General features: G+C 36.0%; 1 protein-coding gene across 1 annotated transcript in view; it reads left to right on the plus strand.

Moving 5' to 3' along the window:
* The first annotated feature begins 5,225 nt into the window (after positions 1 to 5,225).
* The window catches only part of LOC115230799, a 43,471-nt gene continuing 23,487 nt past the window's right edge, over positions 5,226 to 25,209 (plus strand). Inside the window, exons 1-2 of the mRNA XM_036512523.1 lie at positions 5,226 to 5,861; positions 24,416 to 24,816. Of these exons, the coding sequence (XP_036368416.1) occupies positions 5,367 to 5,861; positions 24,416 to 24,816 (896 nt within the window). The 5' untranslated portion in view covers positions 5,226 to 5,366. The remainder of the gene's footprint in view (positions 5,862 to 24,415; positions 24,817 to 25,209) is intronic.

Below are 25,209 nucleotides of genomic sequence, written 5' to 3' on the forward strand. Positions count from 1 at the left end.
CAATTTCTGCGACCACATCACCCCTAACATCTGGCCACCTAACTCCCCAGACTGCAACCCCTTTGATTATTATGAATGAGACGCAGTTGAGTGAGAGACTGACAAAACTCCTTGTAACACCAAAGATGAACTGAAAGCAAGGATTATGGTAGCATTCAACAACTTAAACAAGGAGACCGTCCCGAAGAGTTATGGAAGATTCTGCAGTCGTCTGGAGACCATGGTTGAAGCTGATGGCGATTTTATTGAATATATTTACTCTTTAGTATTTCAAGATATTTTAAAGTAATTTTGATAAATATATCTGTTAAAATGCGATGTCAGTATTATTTACATTTTTGCATAATTTAGACAATATATTCACTACACCGTGTATATTTATATATATATATATATATATATGGTATGCTTCTTTCAGTTTCCATTTGTCAAATCTACTCAAAGTTTTGGTCAGCTTGGGCTATAGTAGAAGACACTTGCCCAAAGTTCCACACAGTGGGACTGAATCCAGAATCCATGTGATTTGGAAGCAAACTTCTTATTTTAGGAAATTGGCCATGAAGGCCTTACATAGAAGGGACAGCACAAGGTGGGGACAAAAAAGAAAAGAATGAATTAATATAATGAAAGATGAAATGAAGCTGTACGGTCCCACCTCCGAGAAACTTCATTGAACCTGTTAATACAACTTTTTTTTGGAACACAATTATTTACACCACCATTTGCAACAGTTACTCAGCATGTTTTTTTCAGAATGTCTATGTTATATTTTTTTAAATATCGACATACCTTATCCGTTCCTGCATTGTACTAGTGTCTATTTTCTTCAAACCCACCACTTGCAGTCAAAATTTTCTACATAATCATGTAATCTCATCAGGTACTCTGGGTCTGCCAGCATGTAATGAATGTTCTCAAGCAGACCCCTTACTCTCATTACATCCACTTTAATTACTCCATCCCATGAGTCTACCTCATTGTACAGTTCTTCATTTTGTCCATTATACATTATTACATATTTTTCCTTACAGGGTGGGAGTGGGTACGTTTGATGCTCCTGTGTGTTTGCACTTGTTTTTGTGTCAGACAGGGCATGGGGAGGATTGGTGTCTAGGGAGTGGTTGGGATAGAATGGGTGTGGGTGGGGGCGGCGGTCATCCTTTACCACGTGTGTCCTCTTCTTTTCTTTCTCTTTTTCTGCCATTTCCCAGCAGGTGTTTGCCTCTTCCTTGATGCTGGTACTTGCTTTCGTCTGTGGTGCCACATCATTTTCCTTTTCCTCCATGGGCAGTGGAGCACCAACTACCCTTTCACTCTCCTGTCTCTCCTTAGCCTTTTCCAGTGGTGGTGGACAAAACCCTCTAATGTGACCTTTCAGGCCACATTTATAGCACCGCGGAATCCTCTCTTCCACTCTGACTTTCAATGTTGTCTCTCCGATTGCGATGGTCTTGACCATCTTTTCTAAGTCTTCCTCCACAACTTGCACCATCATATCAAGGGTTTGTCCTTGCCAGTTCCTAGGGGGTGTTCTGGTGGCCTGGAGGACCACTACCTTCTCCTCCATGCCTAGCAGTATGGCAGCCATCAGCCAGGTTACATCCACTTCTGGGGGGTATATTTCCTCCACCTTAACCCTGGAAGTACGTCTCCCAAGGTGTATGGGTTTAAGAACCACTTAATCAGTTTTCAGTGGTGTTGCTGAGTGCAGCCGGGCGGTAGCTACCTTTCTGAACTGCACCTCCACCATTCCAAACTTTTTTCCTCTAGCAAGGGATTTCCTACCTTGTCAGAAATAAAGTTTGGTCTAAGTGCTTTTTCTATTTGAGCCATTGACATGATCTCAATCTTCCTGGCTGCCACTGAGTATGTTCGGTAAATTATTGTTCTTTCTGCTGCTTCCATTAAAACTTCTTTAGTGGGGAACAACTTCACTTCATTACCCTCCTTTTTAAGCATTCCCTTGAACTTGCTCACATCCTCGCTTTTTTCTTTTGTCACTGCAGCATAATTCCTTGCTTCCATTGCTTTGTCTATCTTCTTTATACATTCCACCATTTCTTCCTCAGATAACACAAAGTCCAAAGAAGGGCGGTTTACAACGTCTGAAACAGAACAATTCAAACTTTCATAACTCCTCACTCGACACTCATCCATTAAACAAGAGGACAAACGTTGCACTGCCAAGACAGCAAAAAAACCACGTGTGTAACAAACAAAACCAACAATCCAACTGACAAACGCTATACTGGAAGCAAGCTTCTTTCCACACAGCCATACCTGTGCCTGTTAATTGTAATGATGTCCACATGATTCCCAAGAATGAATTTTAGATAATATTGATTACTTACTTAGGTTCAAATTCAAAAGGTTACAGGAAATACTTTTCTTCTCTAGGCACAAGGCCTGAAATTTTGGGGGAAGGGGCGGTCGTTTAGATTGACCCCAGTACATAACTGGTATTTAATTTATCAAGGCAAAGTCAACCTTGGCGGAATTTGAACCCAGAATGTAAAGATAGACAAAATACTGCTAATGATTCTGCCAGCTCACCACCAAAGGTTACAGGAAATAGAAATGATATTATGTCATCTACTATGAACACTAGTTATGTAAGAAAATTGGAACAGGGTTGCAGTTAGGAATCAAAACCATATTATGAACATGGTGTGTTGGGGACTTAGTGTCTCTCTACAGAATTAACTGTTAATAATACAGCAGGCCAATCATTTGAACTAGCATCTACTAATATAATTGACAGTATGTCTCCTCTGTCTCTGTTTGTCCATCCCAATTAACTGCCATGATACTTTCACTATTCCTGTATATTATTAAAACACAAGTTGTTTTAGCTGAATGCAAAGTAGAAATGTATGTTGTAAGTTTAACTGTCCATGTTTAAATTCTATAGAGTTATGTACATATAATTCATTCATCATCATCATCATCGTTTAGCGTCCGTTTTCCATGCTAGCATGGGTTGGACGGTTCTACTGGGGTCTGTGAAGCCAGAAGGCTTCATCAGGCCCAGTCAAATCTGGCAGTGTTTCTACGGCTGGATGCCCTTCCTAACGCCAACCACTCCGTGAGTGTAGTGGGTGCTTTTTACGTGCCACCCGCACTGGTGCCAGACAGAGCTGGCAAACGGCCACGAACGGATGGTGCTTTTTATGTGCCACCGGCACGAGGGCCAGGCGAGGCTGGCAACGGACACGAAACGGGGCGGTGCTGGCAACGGTCGCGAAACGGAAAGTTCTCTTACATGCCACCGGCACTGGTAACACATCTGCAATTTCCATTGATCGATTTCCATTGATCGATTTCCATATTTTATAACTTATGCCTATGAAGTTTCTAAAAGTACCCCACTAGTCTTAAAATAATAAACAACTACATTTCCCTTCAAAACTTATCAGATTTTCTCTTAATTCTCAACAAGATTGGTTTCTTAACTTTAAATTAAATTGATAAAATTTTATTTTTTGATTGCTGCAAGTTCTCAAATTTATATAGATATGTAGTTGTCAGTTATACCTTTCTTAACTACCAAAATAATTTCAAATTAATTCCTTTTGACTCTACACAAATCTTGATTTGTTTATTTTCTCATTTATTTTATGTAGAAAAGTATAATTAATCAAATTAATTTCAATATGTTATAGATATCAATTTTATTGATCTGTAAGCTATTTGAATTCAGAATAATTGAACCAATTATAATAATTCATCTGACACGACCTTATATTTTCTTTGTCATTTTGGCAACCCTAAGATTATTTCAAATTGAATGATATGTAATAATGGTTTCAAATTTTAGCACACGGCCAGCAGTTTTAGGGAAGGGTGTTAAGATGATTACATCAATCCCAGTGCTCAACTGGTACTTATTTTACCAACATTAAAATGATGAAAGGCAAAATCAACCTCAGCAGAATTTGAACTTAGAATGTAATGTTCAGCAGCATTTTGTGTGCTCATAATTCTGCCAGTTTGCCACCTTAGAATGGTATGCAATAATATAACATAATGAGGCCTAGGTTTGAATACTTTAGAGCAATGTTTTCCAAAGTGTGCTCTGCATTAAAAAGAAGGAAAAAGAACAGTCCCAGGTAGGTGCCTGTGTGACACCTTGAGCAAGTGTCTTCTACTATAGCCTTGGATTGACCAAAGCCTTGTGACTGGATTTGGTAGACGGAAACTAAAAGAAGCCTGTCATTTATATATATATATATATATGAATGCATTTGTGTGTCAGTGTTTGTCCCCCCAGCATCACTTGGCAACCGATGTTGCTGTGTTTACAACCCTGTAACTTAGCAGTTCAGCAAAAGACACTGATAGAATAAGTACTAGGCTTACAAAGAATAAGTCCTGGGGTCAATTTGTTTGACTAAAGGCGGTGCTCCAGCATGGCTGGAGTCAAATGACTGAAACAAGTATAAGAATAAGAATAAAAAAGTTATGAATTAGCCATTTTTTAATAAAATTTCAGAATTTTTTTCTAAAACAAAAACAGAATATGCAATTTTCAAAATAGTAAGTTATTTTTTACATTTTGTTTTGTTTTTTTTCCTGTTAATAAATTCTTTTTCTGAAATAATTTTGGTTTCATTAAGGTGGCAGAGGTGTTTTGTAAAATTTAGGCATAGGCTTCTTGAATTTTGGAAAATTATATCAGTTTCTGCAACAAAATTACATTTGAGAACCATTGCCTTGGAATACTACTGTCACTTTCTGGGTTCACAGTTTTAAATGTTGTTGCAGATCTTTTACTATTATGTTAAATACATAAAATTTATATTTCTCAACTTGTTTCCATGTATCACACTGAAAAACAATTACCCCTGATTAGAGCTAGCAAACTAGAACACTTTATCCAAGATATAAATGTACAAATGTGAATGCTATCTTCAGTCTCTGCAACCTGGATGCAAGAGTACAATGGCTTTACCAAAATTATAAACATGAAGACCAAGTACTGAAGTTTAGCATCGTAGGGATCTTACTGTTTGCTTAACAAATAAACTCCATACGTTTTCAAATCAAAGGATTCAGTACATTTCGTCCCCTAAAGCATTATTGAGTCAATCAATGAGGGAGTCCAAACTTATAACCCAGTTTCGCAAGCATTCCACAAGACATTAAAGGAATTGTAATATCAAAGAGGAATAATCAAAACCAGCCCTTGTTCTCTTTACATTCTCACCTCTTATTCTAAGTTCGCTGATGCATTATGGGATTCAATCGGGGAAGGTGACCGCCATAACTGTTTACACCTAAGTTCCACCAGTCCCCATGAAAACGTTTCAACACATGAAAATTAAAAAAAAAGGTGGGAGACGTTTAAAAATCAATTAATAGCAATAATGCCACATGTTAATTGTTGCATCCCTTTCTGTTCTGCCGACTCTAAAAGACATGCAAGAATCCGTTTCTATAGTCTCCCTAAGGAAGAAACCCGTCGTGCTACTTGGGTTGCACTCATAAGAAACAGTAACTTACGTATTGATTCTAAGTACACAAGTGTTTGTAGTCTACATTTTCCCAATGGCAAAAAAACCCACGACAAAAAAGACCCTTCTTTTTTCCCTTGGTCACAGGAATGGCCTGCAATTATCAACAACTACAACATGATGCGAACCCAGTTGGGACTGGATAACATGTCGCCAGAACAACAACGTAAGAACCGGCCGATGACGCTAAGAATTCCTCCCATTTGTCCGTGGGCTAATAAATATATTAATGTGACATCGCAAAAAAGTTTGAATGAGTTGTTTTCTCCGAAGATTTTGCAATGTGACATCGACTTCGAAGACATAACTAAGGTCTCGAGTAATCGGGATTTTCTCAATCAAATCGAAGTGAGTTCATCCAATTATTTTCTCATTTAATTTTCATCAGGCTATTATTTATACACTACGGTCACTTGACACACGTGTATGTATGAGTGTCGTTTATATTCTATTTATTTTCATATATAAAAATCTTTGTTTCGCGTGTCTTGTTTCCCCAAATGAAACAAGAAGTGATTCCTTTAGTAAACTTCCACATGCATCAGTTTTGGGAAAATCTGCGAATTTATTAATTCATTTATTTTTCCATAATTAAAAACTTACGTATCGTTTTCTTTCTTTCTTTTTCTTGAATGTTTATTCTTGAGGAAATATTCAACTTGTGGACAGACTGTATACAGTATATTTTAATTAACACTTGCTAAATGTTGACAATTTAACCACCAGCTTTTTAGTCCTTCGAACTGTTAGTAGCCAACGCAATCATAATTTTATTATTTGTTTTGTTAATATTGCACTCAATATTTTAGAAATATCTCTTTTATTAAAATATGACAGTTAATCAATACAAACGCAAAATTTACAACACTGAAATATATACAATATCGCCTCCACCCTTCTCTACCTTTCTCTCTCCTTTTCTTTGACATTCTTTCAGCTGGTTTTATTTATTGAATGTTAGTATAAAACTAGCAAAAGATTTCATAATAAAATGTTATTTGATTGCATTTTCTTATTTCGGTTTCATAAACTAAACCAAGTAGATTGTAGTAGATACATTACCATTATCGATATGGCTGTGTCATTAAGTTCGCTTCGCAACCACATAGTTTTGAGTTCAATTCCACGGTGCGTCACCTTGGACATGTTTCTTCTCCGATAGTCCCGAACCGACTAATTCCTTTTGAGTAAATTTGGTGAACGGAAATTGTGTGGGAGCTTGTCATACACACACATATATGTATCTGTCTTCACCGCTTGACAACCGGTGCTGGTTTGTTTATGTCCCGTAAGTTGCCTATTCGGCATAAGCGATTGACCAAATAAGTTTCTGACTTTAAAAAAAAAAAGTGAGTATTAGGGTTGATTTTTATCAACTAAAACCCTTCAAAGCAGTGCTCCAGCATGGCTGCAGTCACATGGCAAACAAGTAAACGTGTGTGTGTGTGTATATATATATATATATAGGCATAACTACAAGTTTCGCCCCCTCCCCATAATGTAATTATAATAAAAATGGGTCCTTACAGAAATTAACAACATTGTGGTTCAATTTCCATGAGGGTTAATACAGTTATTGATTAGACAAGAAAGTTATATATCGTCATCAGAAAATATCTAGATTGTTTTATTTATTTATTTATTTGATAATGAATCACTGAAAGTAGTAATGTATTTCAAGTAATACTCCTCAGCAGAAAGGATGCTGTCTGAAACATTAGATGTTTCTTCTTCCTAGGTAATTTATTACACTTTTGAACTGAGTAATTGCTAACACAGATCATCCCTATTTTCCTGGGATACAAGCTCTTTATTGTAGTTGAAACAATCCTGTTTTAAAATATTGGGCAAGAAAATTTGGAACTGTTCAGTTTCACAGATTAAAATTTTTTTTTTTTTAAACTAAAGAGTTTGATACTTTGTATGTTGGTGTAATTTCTCACACTGAACACGGTTTACTTTCAACATTTTTGACAATATTTGATATTTTAGAAGTTATTTCGTGTTAAAGTTGTCGTATTTGGGTAGTTTTAACCAATCAATGATGTATATTCAGCTGTAGAAAGTTACTGCTGTTAGCGATAGTAATTGAAGAGAAACAACTTCTGGATCATCTCTACTAAATGTCACCACTGTGTTCTATTTTATGTTTGTTTACTCCCTGTGTTGCATATTACATGCTTTTTGGGGGGTGGGGGTGTCTTGCGTCAGAGTAACCAGTAAACATCAAAGAATCAACACCAAGAAGGAAGAAATATTATTTACATATATTTATTCATTTGCCTGAATGTAGTTAGAGATACAGCAGTAATTGTAGTGGTAGTGACAAGTTCGCTCACTGGTTGGTAGTTGATAGTGTAGAAGTGGCTGTCTGCCAGTAGAGCGGGAAAGAGTAAGGAATGCATGGTGCTGAATAGAAAGGAAGAAAGCTTCTCTTTTGTGTCAGCTGTGGCCAAGGAGCAACACTTTTCCTTCACCCTTTGCTTGACATATGAATAGAACAGAGTTGACATTTAGTAGAGATGACCCGGAAGTTGATCCTCTTCGATTACTATTGCAAACAGCAGTAGCTTTCTTCAACTGAATACATGTTGTTGATTGGTTAAAATTACCCATGTATGATAACTTTAACACAAAATAACTTTTAAAATACGAAATTTTGTCAAAAATATTGAAAGTGAACCATGTTCAACATTAGAAATTACACCAGTATACAAAGTTTCAAACTATTTAGTTAAAATATAATAATTTTTAAGTCTGTGAGCGAAACTGTACAAATCTGAAAATTCCAGCATAGTTCAAGAGTGAAATGCCTGCATGGATATAATACAAAAGACTGGATGTAATGCAGTTGATTAGTTTGAAAGAATACAATTTATAATGGAGGAATGAGCATACTCAGGTCAGCATCTGAGTGAAAGAATTTAGAGATTGTTGGAAAGAGGACTACAAATTCATTCAAAGTTCTTTTTTTTTTTTAATTTTTAATAAATGAAGGGGGACACATGTTAAAGAAAAGGTAGTGTGGTGAATTTTAACTTTTATAAAATATACAATTTGTTAAGTAATATTTGTAGCCACTTTAACATGGCTGTCCATTCAAGCAGACTCTACTGCGAGTTTTTAACCCCAAGAGGACATCTCTAGCTAGTTAATGATGCACTGCTGCATCTGATATAATTGCAAGCAGGGGAGCAAACCCCTACCATCTCCTAACAACAGGACAAGTAGACCAGTCCTGGTTTGAGCTATTTCTGCCACTCCTCAGTACTGGACACCTCATCTGCCAGAGATGATAGTAGCTCACTTCTGCTCGCAATATATATATATCAAGTGAACACCAATTTTGTAACAAGCAAAAATGCTAGTTCTAAAATCTCTAAGAGAACAACACAGTAGTTGTACTGACAAATAATATTCGTAGCTACTTTAACATGGCTGTCTGTTTGAGGGGACTCTACTGCAATTTTTTAACTCCAAGGGGACATCTCCTTTTGCTCATTAATGATGCATAGCTGCATTTGATATAATTGCAAGCAGAGGAGCAAACCCCTACCATCTCCTAGAAATGATAGACAAGGTGTCCAGTACTGAGGAGTGGCAGAATTGGCTCGAGACCAGGACTGGTCTACTGATCCCATTGCCAGGAGATGGTAGGGGTTTGCTTTCCTGCTCACAATTATATTGGATGCAGCTAGAGATGTCCTCTTGGGGTTAAAAAATCCCAGTAGAGTCTGCTCGAACGGACAGCCATGTTAAGGTGGTTATGAATATTACTTGTCAGTACAACTACTGCTTTGATCTCTTAGAGAGATTTTAGAACTAGCATTTTTGCTTGTTACAATTTGCAAATTTTGCTCAGAAAAGAATCCAAAAGTTTCTTGCATTAATTTCAGTAAGATTGAGTTCTTGGATTTCAGTGAGGTTTTTTTATGTGATTATCTTCATTTTCTAAAATATATGAGGGAATAGCAATTTCTTCTTTAAGGAAAGCTGAATTTACATTTTGATGGTAACTGCTCTTTGGTTCTTTAATTCCTATTAGAGAATACCATTGTTTTGTTGCTCTAGTCACTCCTAATGAAGCAGAGCTTATAGTATATAGATAATCGATCAAATGACTTGTTACAATCCACTGTACCAGTCCCCTTGATGTAATATGATTCTGCCTCATAGAGGACCACACAATATACTTGAATATATGGGATGTAGTCCTGAATTTAAGACTGTTAACTGCAAATAGACTAGCATTTTTCTGGAGGGAATTTTTCTCTCAAATGTTACAATCTGAATCTAAACATCTGCTTTAAAGTAGAAGTAAAATGAAATACTATTAAATAACTAGCTTGTTAATGGATCTAGAGTTCACATTTACTACAAGCATATTGTTGTACCAGCAAACTTAGTACTGCATACCTTGGAGCAATGGGTTCGACAAGAAATAATCAAAAACTAAGTTTGCAGTACCATATAACTTTTTACAGTATTATAGCATTGATAACATTGACTGAACACTTATAACAACAGTATTCATAACATTCCTTGATCGAGCAACTTTTCTTCCAACTTTTCAGGAACAAATATTTTAAACAAAATTAAGAGGTTATCAGATTGCTGTTAACATTTTAGAAATATATTTCAAATTCAAACAATTGTCTACTGAATCTTGTTGGCACATGAATTGCATGTTAATATTTGTGTTTTCTTAATTGCAATATTGTGTTTCTTCAAAAAATTCTTTAACTTTTCTATTATTTTTCTGTACCGGTCAATTTACTTCCAGTCACCTCCCTGTCTGTCATCAAGATTGTATGATCTTTATTCATCTAATTTGTACACATAAAAACCCGTAACATTTCTTTTTAGCGCCTTTTATCATATGCTCTTAAATATTTTTCTTAAATATTAATCTAAATATTGATTATGAGATCTCTAAAAAGAACTGCATTTTTTTTTTCATTTTACCGAGCAGAAGTTGCAGAGTGGCTCAAAGGCCAAGAGTTTTGCCCATTTGCACTTATGAAACTTATTGGTTTATCATCATCATCTTTGTTTAACGTCCGTTTTCCTTGCTGGCATGGGTTGGACAGTTTGACTGAGGTCTGGAGAGCCAGCTGCTGCACCAAGCTTCAATCTGATCTGGCAATGTTTCTACAGCTGGATGCCATTCCTAATGCCAGCCACTCCAAGAGTGTAGTGGGTGCTTTTTACGTGCCACCAGCACAGGAGCCAGTCAGGCAGGCCTGGCATCGATCATGTTCAGATAGTGCTTTTTATGTGTCACTGGCACAGGGGCCAGTCAGTAGGTACTGGCATCAGCCACATTTGGATGGTGCTTTTTAAGTGCCACTGGCATGGGAGCCAATCAGGGGGCATTGGTCACAGCTGCGAAATTGGTTTTATTTGACTCAACAGGTCTTCTCAAGCGTATCATATTTCAAGATGCATCAGGGATACTCTTAACTGGGCTGGACATGCATAGCTGCAACTCACTTTAGTTGCTGGGTCCTCTCAATCAGAAGAATTGCATAAAGTTTTACCCTGCATGTCCCTTATATGGAATAATATATTCATTACATCATTTAGATTTTACTTCTTGTTAAACCTTTTTTTTTTTTGGTGAAGATTCCATTTTACATATAATGATATTTATGAAATTTAAGGGTAACAACTTGCAGACAGTAGTGAGTAAATAACTACCTTAGCTGGAGTAGTGGTCCATGCAAAAGCCAGTATAATACATACAAAGGCAATAAATAGTGGGGCTCATTCAGTAATGAGAAAATCTATTCATTATTGTCAGCATCATCATCATTGTTCTACATTTACGTTTTATGTTTGAATGGTTTGGATGATTCTTGATCATATGGTATTTTATCTGGAAAGTCTAATATTCTTAGATTGACCCAACTACTTTCCATGTCTTTTTTGCTCTACATCTACTGCTAATACTTTCTGTCCTCAGTGCATGGCATTTTTTCATTTAAATATGTATCATCCATAGAAATATTAATATTTCTAAGTCTCTCTAAAGGAGACTACGGCAGCGGTACTGGATATTAATAGTTATCGCCAAGCTAACATGGCAGTCCAGGAAAATATATTACATCTATTTATCAGTAGCATCCACTTTTTGCAGATATTATTTAGTGTCTGGTTGATTTTTCAATTTATTTGCACACTTTCCTAAATTAATATTGCAGACTCAGTGGCTTTTTAATCATTCCTTGTCAATTATTGCAAAATTATTTTGTTTAGTGCTCTCATTTCACTACCATCCAGCATCACGTGCTCCAGCTAGAGACACGATATGCAATTAGTTTTATACAGAATGAGACACTGCACATGAATATTTAGAAGTTGTAGGTTTATATTTTCAGTTTGAGGAGATCTAATAATACCAAAACATGTCCAGAGTTGTCACTGTACTATTACGATCCACTCACTCTCCACTTCATTGCGTGCATTCTATTTTTAAATATTCAACATTTTAGGGTTGTTTCCCCTATATTTCTTGTATAGAATTGATCATTGAGCTAATGATTCTTTCATCTAACTATGGATGTAATTTTAATTAAAATTTCTGAGCTTGCTGCATTAAGTTATCACCGATATTATCATTGCTCAAACTGCATCTCACTCCTTGTTCAGCTCCAGAGAACTTTTTCTATTTTTAATATTCTTTGATTTCTATTTTCTGAGTACTATTTCCATCAGTTTCAAAACAGTTACTTGTTGAATAAAACATTGAGAATTAGCTGAATTAATCTGCGATAAATTAGACAAAAATCAATAATTAAAAGAATTTACCTCTTTAGTAATTTGGATATTTTATTTACAATGTTTTGGGTAGTGTTGCATTAAATTATAATTAAGTTGGACACGTACAGGATATACTATTAATTCTTTTCTATATCTTTATTCACATTTTGCATCATTATCATCATCAACATTTACCATCCATTTTCCTTACTGACATAGGTTGGAATGCTTGACAGGAACTTGCAAGGCCAGGGCTGCACCAGGTTCCATACTCTGTTTTGGTTTGGTTTCTATGACTGGATGCTCTTTCTAACACCAAATCACTTTACATAGTGTACTGGGTGCTTATTGTGTGGCATCAGCACCACACCAATGCTTTTTATGTTGCACCTTGGTTTTAGGATCTCAATTTTGTTGTGGTGGGTGGGTATACCTGAGTACAGGTAATGCACCACATATCTTGATCCTCTGTCATCCCCTTTGTAAGGTTCAGCATTTTGAAATTGGCCTTCAATATTTTGTCCTATGTCTTTCTGGGTCTCCTTCTTTCACAACTTCCCTCCCCTTCAAGTGATTTATTCCTAAAATTAGTCATTTATATGTTAGTAAACCTTTTTGTTTTTTAACATTGCAGTAAATTATTAACCATCTGTTGTGTTGTATTCTCTTTGTCTTTTTATGATCACTGTAAGTGTCTTTACTCTTTATAAGTTGGTAATCATTTCTCCTTTGTCAAAACCCACTTCTTCAGACTTGTAAACAAGCTTAATTCTACTTTCTCTGTATTATTATCCTCTGGAACCCATTCTTTGAACATGTTTTCTTTCAAAATATTAGCTAGAAGTGCAAACTGAAATTCAGCAGCATAATCTCATCAGTCTGAGAAAGTTGGCAAAGAGTATGGGCGATATTGCTGGTTTTCAAATGAACTGAAAGAAAAATTGTAAAACTTCAGCAGAATTCGTCAGCATAGCATATAATACACCCCAATTATTTAAGAAAATTCACATTGATTTTAAAGTTAGGGAAAACATGGTAATTGAGAGTAAAATGCTTTGTCCATGAACCCATGCAATGCTGATAGTAGACTCTTTAACAGGTAGTCTGGTACCTTCTCAAGTTAATCACCAATTTGCTCACACCTATTGTAAGATTTATCATACTCCTAAAATTTTTTCTGTTTTTAATATTTTTTGAAATATTTTATTGTTATGTATATATATACATATACATGTATATATACACGTATACAGGTGTAGGGTTTTTCATTTAGTGCTGTTCAGTATCCAAAATGTCAAGGAAGTTGACTACTGAGACTCAATGTATGATACATAACACCTTTCACATCAGCTTCTATTTCTGTTAGATCTTTTACAGCCTCTGTGAATTAATTATAAGCTTATGGAAAAGTCATTGCTGTGTAACTGTTTTCAAATTTGTCAGTGATGTGCTTCCATAAAGGTTTTCTCATCTCTTTAGTGCTTTTAGCATTAACATTGTTCATACATATTAAGCATCTGTCATGAGTAACTGCTCAGCATTGGCAGTATCATCATCATCATTGTTGTCGTTTAACGCCTGCTTTCTATGCTGATATGGGGTGGACGGTTTGACTGAGGACTGGCGAGCCAGAAGGCTGCACCAGGCTCCAATCTGATCTGGCAAAGTTTCTGCAGCTGGATGCTCTTCCTAATGCCTACCACACTGAAAGTGTAGTGGGTGCTTTTACGTGCTACCAGGGCCAGTCAGGTGGTACTGGCAATGATCATGCTCAAAAGGTGTTTTACATGTGCTATTTGCACGGGAGCCAGTCCGGCAGCACTGGCAACAACCATGCTCAAATATTATTTTTCATGTGCCAGGAAGGCAATGATCATGCTTGGATGGTGCTTTTAACGTTCCACTGGCACGAGTTGCCAATCAGGTGGTACTGTTATCGGTCACGTCAGCGATTTTGATTTCACTTGCCTCAACAGATCTTCGCAAGCAAAGTTTATTGTTCAGTGAATGAAGGGTACTCATAAGTGGGCTGGTTATACACCACTGGTATAGGCCACGGGTTATGGTCTCACTTGGCTTGCTGGATCTTCTCAAGCACAGCATATCTCCAAAGGTCTCAGTCACTAGTCATTGCCTCGGTGAGGCCCAATGTTCAAAAGTCATGCTTCACCACCTCATCCCAAGTCTTCCTGTGTCTACCTCTTCCACAGGTTCCCTCAACTGCTAGGGTATGGCACTTTTTCACACAGTTGTCCTCATCCATTCACAACACGTGACCATACCAGCGCAGTCATTTCTCTTGTACATCACATCTGATGCTTCTTAAGTCCAACTTTTCTCTCAGGGCACTTACACTCTGTTGTGTATGCACACTGACATTACACATCCAGCGAGTATACTGGCTTCATTCCTTGCAAGCTTACGTATGTCCTCAGCAGTCACGGCCCATGTTTCACTGCCATGTAGCATGGCTGTTTGTACACATGCGTCATACAGCCTACCTTTTACTCTGAGCAAGAGACCTTTTGTCACCAGCAGAGGTAGGAGCTCTCTGAACTTTGCCCAGGCTATTCTTATTCTAGCAGCTACACTTTCAAAGCATCTACCCCTGCTACTGACTCAGTCACCTAGGTAACAGAAGCTATCAACTACTTGTAGTTTTTCTCTCTGGAATGTAACAGAAGCTGTTCTTTGCACATTTTCAGTGTTTATTGCTCCTGAGCATTTGCCACATACAATAACTATCTTCACAGTTAGCCTTCCTTTAATATTGCTGCACCTCTTATGTGTCCATAGCTTACACTGGGTACATCTTATGGAGTTTCTACCTACGCCTTTTCTACAGACTGAGCAGGGTCATCTACCTGAAGGGATTTGTGGTTTGTCTGCCTTCCTACTTATTAAGACTTTGGTTTTAGCTAGGTTGATTGTAAGGCCCTTTGATTCTAATCCTCACTTCCACACCTGAAACTTCTCCTCTAGTTCTGATAGTGATTCAGCAATTAGAGCAAGGTCATCAGCATAGAGGAGCTCCCAGGGGCATCCTGTCTTGAATTCCTCTGTTATTGCCTGGAGGACTATGATGAATAAGAGAGGGCTGAGGACTGATCCTTGGTGGACCCTACCCCTACCTGAAATTCTTCACTGTACTCATTGCCAACCTTCACCTTACTGACAGCATCCCTGTACATGGCTTGCACAGCTCTCAATAACCATTCATCTATCCCTAGTTTCCTCATTGACCACTGGATAAGCGATCAGGGGACCTTGTCAAAGGCTTTCTTCATGTCAACGAAAGCCAGGTACAGAGGTTTATCTTTGGCTAGGTATTTCTCTTACAGCTGTCTTACCAAAATATAGCATTAGTGGTGCTTTCTCCTGGCACAAACCCCAACTGCATCTCATCTAGGCTGACACTCTCTTTCTAATTAGTTGGGTTATGACCCTCTCTAATTATTCGTATATAATGCATCACCTTTACCTTTGTAACAGTTGACTATGGTGCTGCTACACCAGTCATTGGGTATGACTCCGTCACATATCACCTGGTTGACTATATGGGTGACTAAGCTATAGCTGACACTGCCAGATATTTTGAGCATCTCAGCGGTGATTCCTGATGGGCCGGGGGCTTTCCCTGTCTTCATACCCTTAATTGCTTTAACTACCAAGGTAGTATGTATTAATAAAGTAAATCATCAATAAAAGACCTTATTGAGACTGTTGGTAAATATATTTTGACATTAAAAATATTTACTTAGAAATTATACACATGCACACATATATGAATATACATCAGTAAGAAAGAAAAAAAAACTTGAGTTGGTGTACTTGTGTATGCATGTAACCAAACATAAACACTATTATAAATACAAGGTAGATGCATATATTTGTGTTTTTTATACACTTGTATTTACACTCTCACACATATTTATTATTACTATTTTATGTGTCCACATGCAGTATAATGTTTCATGTTTCTATAAATTTTCAATAATTACAAGCAAATACACTGTTACACAGACATGCATACTTCCCACTCTGTATGCAGAATAATTTCTGCTTTTATGACTCTTTAATTCATTCTGCAGCTGAACTCACATCACATGAGTTTAAAAGCTTTTAAGTACTTGTATATATAATGATATTGAAAAGCAGTGAAAATTGTACCTCACATCAAAATAGTAGTCATTTATTGAATTTATACTGAATTTTACCCATTAGTAGTTATATAGGGAAATATACATTTTATATTTAATAACTTATGTTTGTAGTGTTTATTTGGGTAGGTACTGTCCACTTTGCTTACCCAGCAACACATTTCTAATATTCTTATAGTTATTACAAATATATTACAACTCCCAGTTTCCAGAACATTCTATTTCATAAACTTCTGGTCCTAGCTCACTCGAAATATAGTTTCTGTCCTCAAACATACCAAGGATATAGTGTTTTTGGACATACACACATACATATGTATTTATGTGTGTGTGTATATATAATGGCCAAGTGGTTAAGAAGTTCACTTCACAATCATGAGGTCTTAGTTTCAATCCCACTGCATGACATGTTGGGTAATTGTCTTTGACCATATCCTTAGGTCACCTCAAGCTTTGTGAATGAAATTGAATAGATAAAATCTGAGTGTATGGAAGCTTGTCAGATGGACTGTACCTGTAATTCAAAAGGCCATCCTGTCTGAGTATTATGTTAAGGTACATATGTGCATGGAATACTCTGCCACTTACTTGCTATACCAATGAGTAGGCAGTTCACTTGATTGAACAAAAAGAATATTCATTGTCAAAATCAATAGATACATTTACTTCTTAATTTACTTTTATTTACCTACCTATCTCCCCAAACCTTCTTAACTACCTACTACTTCTTTCCTTTGTGGGTTATTTAGGTACACCCACATATATAGAGGAAACTGTTTATTGTGACTACTGTGGGATGGAGTCTTTTGAAGCATGGAATAAACTGCCTGCGTCAGTTGTTGACTGCCATGACACTGCATCCTTTAAGGCCCTCATGCTTTCCGAAATCCGCTGAAACTACACCTGATTATATATACACTTTAGATGAGTTGTAGTGCACCTGAGCACTGTACACAATGTTTTATTATTATTATTATTATTAAATAACAACCAGTTAATAACATTAACTAGAAGATATAAGAATGTTCTGAGCATGTTTGGAACCCCACTCTAATTTTGATAACAATAACCCTGAGTATGAAATGTGACTCAGCTCTACGTTCCCTAGCAGATCAAGAAAATTGTATCACACTTTTATTTCATAGTTGAGAGTTAATAATATGAAAGCCATCTAAACATAAAAATAATTATCCCAACAAGAATATAAAAAATACATATACATGTGCAGGAGTGGTTATGTGGTAAGTAGCTTGCTTACCAACCACATGGTCATAGGTTCAGTCCGACAGCGTGGAATCTTGGGCAAGTGTCTTCTACTATAGCCTTGCTGGTGTGTTTATGTCCCCGTAACTTAGCGGTTCAGCAAAAGAGACAGATAGAATAAGTACTAGGCTTACAAAGAATAATTCCGTGGTCGATTTGCTCGACTAGAGGCGGTGCTCCAGCATGGCCGCAGTCAAACGACTGAAACCAGTAAAATAATAAAAGAAAGAAATACAAACCAAGGGTAAAAATGGATATAAATGCAAAAAGAAATGGATATAAAACTGTGTTTATGAAAGTAGGGTATAATTTGAGTGAGATTTGTCTGTAAATCATATTAAAGTCAATTAAAAAATGTGATAAATATACATGTATATATTATTGTTTTACTGCTTCTAGGTATTCAAATTATTCATATGTAAGAAAACAAAAAACATTTATGTGATTAAATATCTGGAGCAAAATGTTGATGTGTTTAACGCATTTGATAGAGATTTCTCTTAAGTCATTCTGTTGTTAGTTTGGTAGCTAAGCAGAAGAAGTTGTGGATACTGTCTTTCCTACCTGATTAAACAGTAAAAAAAAAAATCTATAACAAAGAAGTCAATTTTCAAGGAAACTGAGAATGGGCTCCTTGAATATACAAGATAGAAAAATAAAATGTGTGATGGTGTCTGCAAAAAGTTCTGAAAACCCATGAAAGATAGCATGAGAGGCCATAAAACTTTAGTGCTTGTTAAAGTTATTCTGATAAACTTCTGGAACAACCTACTAAGGGCAAAAGACCAAATTTATGATTAGTACAAAGTCCTGGCCAGACTGAGGTGATGTAGTGGAGAATTAGTCGAGATGAGATGCAGTTTGGTTTTGTGCCAGGGAGAAGCACTATAGATGCCATTTTTCTTGTAAGACAGCTACAGAAGTATTGTACTTGGCATTTGTTGGCCTGGTGAACTGATGGCCTCTGAAGAAGCTAGGAGTAAATGAAAGGCTGTGAGAAACATACAAGCCGTGTATAGGAATGCTGTTAGTAACATGTAGAACAACAAATTTAGTGTACAGTTTGGAGTTTTCATAAGCACATAGAAGATGCAGTGGAATTGCAGGAAGGTTAATTGGAAAGTAAACTTTGTATGTGGCAGTAAACATTAAGAACACACAATAGATTCTTTCAAATGCCCAGGAAGTTTCCTAGAAGTAGTACATAATTTCCGTTACTTAAAGGGTCCTGATTAGCAGTGGGGGAAGAAATTCTGAAAGTATGGTTACTAGAATAAGAAGAGGATAGAGAAAATTCAAGGAGTTATTACCTCTTTAGGTAACAAAAGGTCTCTCCCTCAGAGTGAAAGGCATATTGCACAATGCTTGTGTACAATTAACAATGTCACATGATAGTGAGATGTGTGATCTGAAACCAGAGGATATGTGAAGATGAGAAAAGAATGAACATAGTATATTCTGATGGGTGTGCAGGTACAACAAAGTATAAATGTGTTGAGGTCGAGATTTTGGATATAAGAAGAAACATGTTGTGAGAGAAGACTGCACTCATTGGTATGGATGATGACAATTGTATAAAGAAATGCTGATTACTTAACCCTTTAGCATTCAGATTACCATCAAATTTTTAATACTTTTAAAATCACTTAGTTGCAGGAGTGGCTGTGTGGTTAGATACTTGCTTCCCAACCACATAGTTCCAGGTTCAGTTCCACTGTGTAGCACCTTGGGCAAGTGTCTTCTACTATAACCTCAGACTGACCAAAGCCTTGTGGATTTGATAGATGGAAACTGAAAGAAGCCTATCATTATATATATATATATGTGTGTGTGTCTGTGTCTGTGTTTGTCCCCCCACATTCACTTGACAACCGATGTTGGTGTGTTTACGTTCCCATAACTTAGCAGTTTGGCAAAAGAGACTGATAGAGTAAGTACTAGGCTTACAAAGAATAAGTCCTGAGGTTGATTTGTTTGACTAAAGGCAGTGCTCCAGTATGGCCGCCATCAAATGACTAAAACAAGTAAAAGAGTAAAGAGTATAGTTTTGAATTAATCATGCAGTATCTTGTAACTTCGAGATTTCACTGAGTTGATTTTATATTTTTAGAATGACATTCTAGGGTAGATACAAGAGGCCAAATTTTGACAGTTTGAAGTTAAAACTAGTAGAATATTCAGGTTGGATAGGGCTAGTTTAAATGCTAAAGGGTTAAAGTGGATAGTACTTGTAAAAGAGGGAGACTCAGGAAGACATGGGATGAAGTAGTGAAGGCTGATCTCAAGATGTTGAGTCTTATGGAAGAGGTAACAAAAGACTGAGATCATTGATGTTTTGCTGTGCTCAAGGAGACCTGTCCATCATAGAAATAACTACCATAATTTGATAGTTATTTCTATCTAAAGCATCACCTTTACCCTTGTAGTAGTTGACTATAGTGCTGCCACACCGGTCATTGGGTATAACTCCTTCATGAACTATCTCATTGGTGATTCCTGATGGGTAAGGTGTTTTCCCTGTCTTCATATCCTTAATTGCTTTATCTACCCGGTTACTGTTGATTCTGGTAGCTGGTCCCTCAATTGGGTCAACCTCTGGCAGACCCACCTCCTCCCATTCATTCTCCACATTCAGCAGTCTTTCATAAAGGTATTTCCAAGCCTCTTTCTTTGCTGAATCATTAAACGCAAGGGCACCATCATCAATGCAGACACATTTCTTTCCTATGACATCACGGTTTTCTCTTACACACTGTCTTGCGATCTGAAATACTTCAGTTCTTTGGTCCTCACATCGCTGAACATTGGCAAACTTCTTTTCTGCTACTGCCTTGGCTATGTATATACCTGTCTCCTAGCTTCCCTTTTGGCTATCTGATACATTCTCCTGCTACCCCAACTCTTCCAGGCCTTCCAAGCCTGTTTTTGGCTCTAATGGCCCTGTCTACAGTATTGTTCCACCACCATTTTACCCTAGGTCTGGAAGGGACTTTGCACCAGCCACAGATTTGGTCTGTAGCACTCAACAAGCTGTCTCACAGGAATTCCCAGCTGTCTTCTATGCTGCAGGACTGTAGCTCCTCCTCCCTATCACCAAATTTCTCAGTAAGGATATCCCTAAACCTCTGACCATATATGTGTATGTGTGCATATATTTATGCATATTTGTCTTAATGTCTGTGTGTGTTCCCCCACTGTCACTTGACAACCTATGTTGGTGTGTTTATGACCCTGTAGCTTAGCAGTTCAGCAAAAGAGACCGATAGAATAAGTACTAGGCTTAACCCTTTAACATTCAGATTACTCTGTCAAAGGTAATGCTTATTTATTCATATCGCATTTTAATTATTCATGCATCATCTTGTAGCTTTAAGATTTAAATGACATGATTGTATATTTTCAAAATGACATTGTAGGGTAGATATGAGAAGCCTGATCTGGCTAGTTTGAACATAAATAAAGTAAAATATTTGGGCTGGTTTAAATACTAAAGGATTAAATAAAATAAGTACTAGGGTTGATTTGTTCGACTAAAATCCTTCAAGGCGGTGCCCCAGCATGGCTGCAGTCAATTGACTAAAACAAGATAAAAGATACTTCAAATTGAAAAAAATAAAAAGTGAGGGAACTGAGAGGCTTGCTTTTTACCAGATCAAAATATTTTGTTTGAGAAATGGTAGCATCTTATTAATATAGACCATTGAAAATTATTCTGAAACCGTACATAAACTTGTAAATGAAGCTTCATTTACAAGTTGTCTATCTCCATTTTCTTTTGCTTTGTTATCTTATGTGCATAGATATATATTTTTAATACCCAGTACTCAGTATTTATTTACAACAGCTATCCTTACCAATTGTCTTTGCTATATATGTTGGCTAGTACACTTTCAGCCCATATGGACTCTGCTTTTTGTGCAATTGTATGTCTAACAAATCATACCTATTTCTGCTTCATCCTGTTCTCAAGTTTCGACACTTACGCTTTACAAAGTCTGTTTTTTACATAGAGCGAAAAACCCTTTGTTACCAATAGAAATAATAACTACCTATATTTTTTTATACTTCTTACTTTGTCTTATAATTTTCACTACTTTTACCTCCAGTATAGACTACATCACCTAAGTATTAGGTCGTCAAGTATGAAATTTGTAGTAAGGTATATAGTAAACTTTGACAGCTGCTCATTTTGCACCATTATTATATTTTGAATCTTTATTTTTTGTTAGAAAGCTGACACGTCTATTTCTTTATTCTAACTCATTCATACAGTTTTGAAATATGAGTTCTTTCTTGGAAATGCATCACAAACAGCTCAGAATATTACTGGAGTATTTCAGACAGTATCAAATTGGTTTGCAAAATTTCGTTCTGGTAACTTTGACCTCACAAATGAGCAACACGGTCAACCAGAAACAAAGGTGGATAGTGACAAACTGAAAGCCACCATCGAGTCAGATCCATCTGAAAGTGCCTGTGAATTATCGTTGTTGTTTGGTGTTAGCAAGCAAATAATATTGACTCACCTAGTTCAAGTTGGTAAAGAGAAAAAGTTGGATAAGTGGGTTCTACATGAACACAATGAAAATCAGAAACAGCAATGCTACTTTCTTGTCACAAAAATGAATCATTTTTTTTAATCGAATTGTAACGTGATGAGAAATGGATCCAGTACAACAACTGTAAACATTCAGCGCAATGGTTGGACAAAGACGAGCCACCAAAACACAGTCCAAAAAGCTAAATTCATCAAAAGAAGCTGATAGTGTGTGTTTGGTGGTCTGGTGCAGGTATGATCCATTATGATTTCTTAAACCTGGCTCATCAATCATGGCCGAAGTATACTGCAGCCAACTGGACCAATTGATGCAGAAACTTACCAAAGAACAGCCTAGATTAGTCAATAGATCCACTCCTATTTTATTGCAAGACAAAAATGACATTGGTAAAACTACAGGAGCAGGAGTTGGAATTTCTCCATCATCCACCATACTCACATGATCTTGCCCCCACTGACTACCACTTCTTCCAGAATGTGGATAACTTTTTGATAGGAAAAAAATTAATTTCAATGGTACTATAAAACAGGCCTTCCAAGATTTTATTGACTCTAGATTCCCAGGCTTTTACAGTTCTGGGCTGGACAAGCTACCACTGAAATGGCAAAAGTGTATTGACAATATATTTTGATGAGTAAAACTATTCCTTGTATTTATAAAAGATAAGAAAACTTTTTTTTTTCTACAAATTTCATACTTGACGACCTAACAGAAATTATTGATTACCTTAAGTCAATCAATGCACTTCATTCATGGCTATTTCTACAACTAGACCCACATTGCCACATTGTGTATAGACTCACATTGCCAAATATACTGCCAGAAAAATTAGCTTCTATTCCAAAAAAAAAAAAAAAATTATGTACCCTAAATCAATTCCTATTCCTTATATTTTCCCCAAATCATTCAATATATGGTGTTATATTGAGATTTTTAATCAGTAGTTCTCTGAAGCTTTTTGCCATAAAAAATTTAGATTCCATTCTAAAACTAATCTACAAAACCCCTTTTATGTTTTCCTTACTTTTTTCCTGCTACTTGTAAAATTCTGTTTTGTCAGTGTGAACAGTTTGTGCTCATTCCATCATAAAAAGACTATATAAGCTCCTGTATTTACACATAATGAATTCTTATATTTTGTTCCATGCTAGCATGGAGAACGGACGTTAAACGATGATGATGATGATTTTATGTCTGTTTTTTCCAAGCTACCATGAGTTACATAAGTAAAATTATTGAGGCAATTTGTATGGTAACATTTTATAATACTTAAAGCTCGTTGCTTAGTTTATTGTAATGTCTAACAAAGTTGTAATTTATTTGAAAGCATCTCAAACATAATGTTGGGAGAGATTATAATGATGGAAAAATAACATCATTTTCAGTAATATTTTCTTTATCTTGTTTCAATATTTGGTTATTGAGCTAGAAACCAGCATTGTTTACTTTCCAAATTTCTAATACAATCAAAGACTAATTAAGTATTTTGTATTTATTTTAAACCAAAAAGAAATAAATATTGTGTGTTAATCTTTGTGTCAATATATGCAAAATTGCACTGTTTATACCTTTTGTATCCTTAGTAATTGTGTGTGTGTGCATCTAAAACTAATTACTCTGTTGTTTACAGTTCACACTATACTTTATTGACTATTAATGATTTTTAATTATACTGAATTAGAATTTCTAAAATCATTGATTGAAATAGCCTATCAATTTTCTGAATCTAATTTTTCATCTAATATAGTTTGATATATTGTAATAATTTTCTGCATGAATTAGGTTTCTAAATGAATCTTAATATTTTAAAAATATAATATGAAGAAATAATTTAAGTATTAATTAAAAATTGTGTTTGTGTTTTTCTCTTGCATCAATTTAGCCGGAAAGTAGCTATGAATAATAATATAATTTATAATAGAATTGTTGTTGCTAAAATGAGTGTTTTATTAAATAGTAGTATATACAAAACTTTTTTTAATGTTAAATACAAAAGTGTAATTCTTTCATTAACTAGTGTTTTTAATTAAGTGTTTATTTATAATAATATATGAAGATTGCTATGTTCTTCACATCCTCAATATATAATAAATGTTATTAATGTTCCAAGAAACTTGACCTCTACTGTTCAATTGCTAACACAGCTTTTCCTTTCCAGGTTGATTGTCAGGTAATCAAACAAGAACCACTCTCTGAAAGAAATCTTCCATTATTTGGGACTAAAACTGATATATCATCGAATTTAATTGATAAATTACCCTCAGATGTTATTGACAACTCTGGCCAGCTAATCATTCCTGCAGATTTGCAATCTCACATTAACTCTGAGAATTTAACCACTCACTTTAATCTACCTGATATTACAAACTATTTTAGTCAAACTTCTTCATTAAATGATTGCATCCTAGCACAACCCACTGTTTACAACCAATCTACCATGCCTAATAATGCTCAGATTCCAAGAATACAGTCTAGGCTTTCACACATGACTGTAGATGCCCAACAAAATATGGAACTTCAAAACCAAATACAAAGACAGAACAAAAGATCCTTATATGGGTAAGTTAACTCTTCTAGCTCTTAGTTTATGTTCTTTCAAAGTAGAAGAAAGGCTTTGGAAAAATACTCAACTCAAACTTTCATCAAATTCTAATAAAGACTTGTCGTTTGACTGTATGTCTATCCTGTTGACATCTAAGAGCCTCTCTTCAAACACTTTTTGAAGTGGTGGATGAATAACATAGGGGATATTTTTCAAGTCTGGATTCATTAATACAGAAAACTTTCATGATTACAGATCTCCTTGGACTGGGGCTCATTTTAAGCAAGGAGTCTACTGCATATTGACTTTATCAACTATTTTACATTGTTATCACCTTATTAATGGACATAAAACATATCAGTGAAATCTGGATTGAAATCTAGAATTGAAACCACTGCTTCTACTGTGAA

The sequence above is a fragment of the Octopus sinensis genome, linkage group LG2, assembly GCF_006345805.1.
Source record: "Octopus sinensis linkage group LG2, ASM634580v1, whole genome shotgun sequence".
NCBI lineage: Eukaryota > Metazoa > Mollusca > Cephalopoda > Octopoda > Octopodidae > Octopus > Octopus sinensis.